Consider the following 5,753-nt stretch of genomic DNA (forward strand, 5'->3'; position numbering starts at 1 on the left):
CGTCTCCTTCTCCTCTCGATTTTCTTCGTCGTCGGATCTATACGACGCGGTCGCGGACCTGCAGCTATAAGGAGACAGAGCACTATTCGTCCTTGCACCGCGGTCCACCGGTCCAGTTAGCGCAGTTCCTCCGGCGTAACGTCTGCAGCGAATCCCGTCACGCCGTTACCTATATATAGTCCGCGATCTCAGCACGGTCGCTTTTACACGGATCGACAAGACTTATCGCGTATACGTTCCGCACATATAAGACATCCTGCGAGATTTGCAGCGGACCTATACACAGGACCTCCTCTGCGATTCACATCAGTCCCGTCCATCGCCATCATGCGCCGACAATTTTTCTGCAGCGGTTACCTGTTGGCGCTGACCACAGCGGTGGCATTGACGGTCGCCGCCCCGCAGACCGCGGCCCCCGCCGAATCGGCCTCCGAAGACGTGGTGACGTACGATCAGCGGCAGAACGGCACCGAGAACGTGCGGATCAGCCTGAGCGATCTCAAAGTGGTGCTGGCCCCGGCCGACGGGCTGTTCCAGATAATGTCCATGGCCGGTGCACAGTTGCTCAACTCGGAGTTTGCCGCCGCCGCGTCGGATCATCGGCCGACTGCAGTCGAGTGCACCGGGTTCAAGTGCAACAACCGGCACAGGCAGGCAGCTAAAAAGTCAGTGTGAATATAAAAAACAGTATTATAACCTTATTATTATCCTTATTTTATTATCCGCGTTGAATATATAAATATATTTGAATTAAAATAATATCATGCACGCGTATCATTCGGCACCATAATTATTATTATTAATTCATACGATAAATCGAGCCGTTTATATTTTTATGTAAAAATATGTACCTAATCACGAGTGTGTATAGTGTACACCATTTATCGGTGATAAATATTGTGTACTTAAATGCAATTGATAATCGTGAGTGTGTACGGGACTCTGCAGGTATTATACGAATTATGCACCTGACATTTAAATATTTCATCGTCACGGATCCCCCATGACGTATATTGTACGTAGTATGTAGTGTTAACATACCATAAATCATAATATGTATATAAATATTTAAATATCAAACATAAGATGATATCTGTTTAACTGACAGTGGGTATACATTAATTTTGAAAAATAAGGTTTTTACAAACAAGTAATAGGTACATTAGGTACAATGTACATCTAATTTTACATCGTTATGATTTTTTTTTTGGGAGATTCTTTGCGAAATTCGTGGTCTATTAGCTACTTAGTCTAAAGCTTTAAATGCTTATATATGTATAAGTATACTACGTATACAAAAATATTCTCAGAAAAATAATTTAAATTTTTTTAACACATTTTGTGAAATTAAATAATTGGCCATGATTCACGAGATACAGTATAGGTACTATAAACAATATAATAATAAAAGAGCTACCTTCTGGTACATATCGAATTACAAAAATAACGAAAAAGGCGTACGGGCAAGGTAGACATATATAGACTATGATTAACTAAAATATTTTACGCTATGTAATAATATATAAAGATGCAGGTATAGATACTTTTAATGTAGTTCATTCGTTGTTTTATAACTTGATACTTGAAATTTTCTTTTTGGGAAATTAAAGATAAGTGGAGTTTTAACTTTTTATAATTCCCTAATTCTTTTACTCTTGTTTGGTGGCGAATAAACCATTGGGTATATCAGTTATTGAAACGAAGAGGAACTTTAAAATACGGTACTTGTTTAATATGTATTTGATTAATACAAATTTACTACATATTTGTGTATAATAAACCTAGTGTATATTATTATTGTAATTTGTAATTCATATGCATCACGAAACATATCAATATTTTATAAACAAGAACGACATGGTACTATATATAGGTACTATACTCCGAGATGCAGGTAATATTTAGTAATAATAACCTGTAGCAGATTAATATAGGAGTTAGAAGTAAAAGTGTAGAATTAGTATAAGCAATCATACAAGCTAACGGGTTGTAAATTAATTATAAATTAATATTTTATCAAATTAGGTTCTTTAGAAATCATTTAAAAATATTATATCTAACTAAATAGGTATTGTTTTCATAAACATTTTAAATTTATTTATTACGTTGTAGTTATACGCATAGATACGAAATACCACTGCAGGTTTCAATATATTATATTATACTTGAGACGATCCAGTTTAAAACAGTTATATTCACCTATTTCACAAATCCTAAGTATTGAAAAGAATAGAGTTCTCTTTGTACAGACAATTTAAATTAACTAAGTAAAATGACAGACATAAATTATGATATCTATAAATGGTTTCTAAATAGAAAATTATACTCAATCTAAGAGATTTTTACGAAAAAAAAACAATTTTATAAATTTAAAAACGTATGCTAGTATAATTCGAAATTTATTAAAGAATAAAAATGTGTCCTAGTTTCACTAGAGTACACAATATCTTAAAATATATTGTTATTTTTTATTATAATATGACTTTTGTGTCTTGTATACATAGCTTTGGTGAAAGTTATTAGATTCTTTTTTTTTTTTATTATTGAGATAAGTCTATAATATAAATACGATAAAAGTGTTTTTCATTCGTATTATTTACTATAATATTATATTCTTAAATATTTATAATTTTCAATAGTTCAGAATTTATTTATTTGCTATTTTTAAAGTTTATTATGATATTTGGTTCAATAATGATTAACCATTACTTTACATAACTATAGCTACTATAAATGTTCTGTATACGTATAGTGTCGTATACAGTGTTATAAACAGTAGACGTACGTACAATATACTCATAGTAATACTTACAATAGTACCTATCTATATATGCACATGTCAAATATTTATAAAAAATAAAATAAAACCTATTATTTATTTATTTTTAGGAATCGTTTCAAACTATCGAATCTTATAGCACCATTATTAAACAACCAAGCCGAACAGAAAGTTGCAGAAACAGAAAGTATTAGTGTCAACAACAATACTAATTAAACATTAGCTTTTAAATACTATTTACAATATCGGTTCAAATAGTTACAGTTAATATCAATACAAGGACGAATAAAATTATACCTATTTCATGTACGATTTAATACATTTAAATTGCATGAATACTTTTTAAACCTAAAATATCGTTGTACGTTACATGGTATATTTAATAATTTCAATATATTTTGTATTTAGCATTAAAAATATAAATTGTAAAAAGTTACGTACCTAAACATTAAGTATACTTAGTTTAGTAATTTATTTGTAAATTTGTCACATTTAGTATCTATTATAAACCATAATTAATATTTAATATTAAACGCAGTTTTGTTCAATACAAAACTTTAAAAAAATTAAATTTTTTGTGTATTTGATTTAAATATATATACCTATATACATTTTATAAGGATAAAAAAGGAAATTTTTCTATTTTTTCTTTACATATATACATGTGTCAATTCTGTGAGTAAATAGAACATACATACATAAAATATATTAATGTAATATAATAAAATAATTATTGGGATTAATAGTTATAAATATAGCCAAACACTTCATATATTATATTATTTATTTATTGGTTAGGGTCCTATTATAATTTACAAAAGTATTATTCTGTAAGACTTTTAAACCTAAGAAGACGTTACACATATCCAACTTACAACTTTACAATTAGTTGGTTCATTAACAAGAAAACAAACTAATGTAAACAATAAAAACAATAAGAAATAACTTATAATAGTATACATGCTATATATAATAAGAGATACAAAAAGAAAAAAATTAAATAATAATAATATTAACATTATATCGAAAATAAAAGAAATGCGGGGCTCATATTGCCAAGGCATATCATCCTAAGAATCAGCTGGTTTTTAATATAAAATTATACACATTATATAAATTAGATACTTATACAAATAAATAACAACAAGACATAGGCACGGACTAAGATTATACTAAAAGTTTAATAAAAAAGATTAATAATAATTTAATATCTCAGCCCGTGGACATAGGTAATACAATAAAATATAAAAATAATTGATAATAGTTTCTGATATGACTATTTAAAACAACGGAAATGCCAATCGTTTTCAATAGTTGTATACTCACGACAGGTAAAATATCAAATAATAATACATCGATTATATTGAGCATTTACTATTATTTAAGTATTATGTAGGTACTTACATGATATTATATCGATAGAACTAGTAAGTAACTGTTTTTTAAAATGAGTTAATAGCGTATATGGTGTGCGAAATTATAATTATGTATTATATTTTTTATATACTATAATATGCACGAGATATTTTCGTTTTGTTTTTTATTTGTTATTTCGGTATAAAATAATGATTTGATCATAGTACCGTTTGATAGTTTTTTTCTCCATCGCACGTATATTGCAGTAGATTGAATATTTTAATAATAGTTATACATATTATTATTGAAAAAAATGTTGATTTTTCGAAGCATGACGAAGGCTAGAACAGTTGTTATTGAGGGTTAGCTGTGGCCTGGCAGTACTGGCGACACAACATTGGTCGGTACGTTGATGTGTGGATTATTATTGAATTGCGTTCCAAGACGGGCAGTATTAATATAGCAATGGAAACCACATTGAGCTAGTTGTTATTCAGACTTCTCAACTTCTGTGCAAGACATAGTGTGTGTTCATAACTCTATGGTTGGATTTAATCCTAACTGGTCGTATACTGTCTAGTCGTCTAGAACATAAACAATTAATTGATTAATAATAGTTTAAAAACTTAAATAAAAAGTCACTAAAAATTTTTTTAGCAGAAAATTTAAAATTCAATTATTAAATTGTGTGTGCTAATGTAATAATGTATTATAGAGCACATTTCAATTGCTAAAAGCCTAAAACATTATTTTACGAATAAACATTTTTTTTTAACTATTTACATTTTTAGTGCGTCCTCTATAGTGTTATTCATTACCATTTACTTTTATTCAAAACTCAATATATACCACAGGTCAAGAATATAATATATGTAGAACCAGAATTATGCGGATGTATAATGTCAAGCTTAATATTTATTAGATAATATTTGTGTTTCCTGTATTAAAAAATTATAATATATTAATATCCATTTGACAACATTGTCTAATTTTTCCAACGAAGAAAACACGGATAAATTCTTTATAACATATACGCACAAATAATTGTCGATTACAATGACCTAGATATCGAAGAGTAGGTATAGAAGCATAATAGTAAATAATAATATTTACAAAAAGTTTGCGGATAGGATACAGAATTGCTGCAGGGTATCTGGTAACTCGATTCACTCAAATTACCGCAGTCTTATCTGGAGGCATAAACGAGTTAATATTTAATATTTATTATTATCAATTAATATTAAAAAACTGGTTATCAAACTAATTTTAAATAATTCACTATTAAAAGTTATAATTTATAATTTATAGATTATTATATTATTATGATATTATTATAATAAAATATTTTTATAGATTTTTGCAATTTTTAAGGGCTTTTTTCAAATTCTTGAGTTTTTAACCTTCTTTTCTACGACAAATAATTTAATAGGTGATTTATTCAGAAAATTAAAATCAAAGATCGAATTAATATAGTTTTTAACTATGTGTATTAAGAATACTCAAACTAGCAGGATTGAAAAATCTCAAGAATTTGAACATATTTATTATTAAAGGAAAAATATTAAATTTACATCATGCTATTGGCAATCATCTTGTGTATAAATTATAATTAAACATA

At 28.3% G+C, this 5,753-nt stretch overlaps 1 protein-coding gene across 1 annotated transcript; it reads left to right on the forward strand.

The window, feature by feature from the left end:
* On the forward strand, nucleotides 1-3,350 carry LOC114130792 (uncharacterized). Its single transcript, XM_027995852.2, has 2 exons — nucleotides 1-665; nucleotides 2,890-3,350. The coding sequence occupies exons 1-2, from the start codon at nucleotides 328-330 to the stop codon at nucleotides 2,993-2,995; spliced, it is 444 nt and encodes a 147-aa protein (XP_027851653.1). The 5' UTR covers nucleotides 1-327; the 3' UTR covers nucleotides 2,996-3,350.
* Nucleotides 3,351-5,753: the final 2,403 nt, after the last annotated feature.

Source organism: Aphis gossypii, chromosome 2 (genome assembly GCF_020184175.1).
Source record: "Aphis gossypii isolate Hap1 chromosome 2, ASM2018417v2, whole genome shotgun sequence".
NCBI lineage: Eukaryota > Metazoa > Arthropoda > Insecta > Hemiptera > Aphididae > Aphis > Aphis gossypii.

Coding starts and splice junctions, on each gene's coding strand:
- LOC114130792 (XM_027995852.2), top strand. CDS start 328: ATGCGCCGACAATTTTTCTGCAGCGGTTACCTGTTGGCGCTGACCACA. Junction 666..2,889: donor CACAGGCAGGCAGCTAAAAA/GTCAGTGTGAAT, acceptor ATTTATTTTTAG/GAATCGTTTCAAACTATCGA.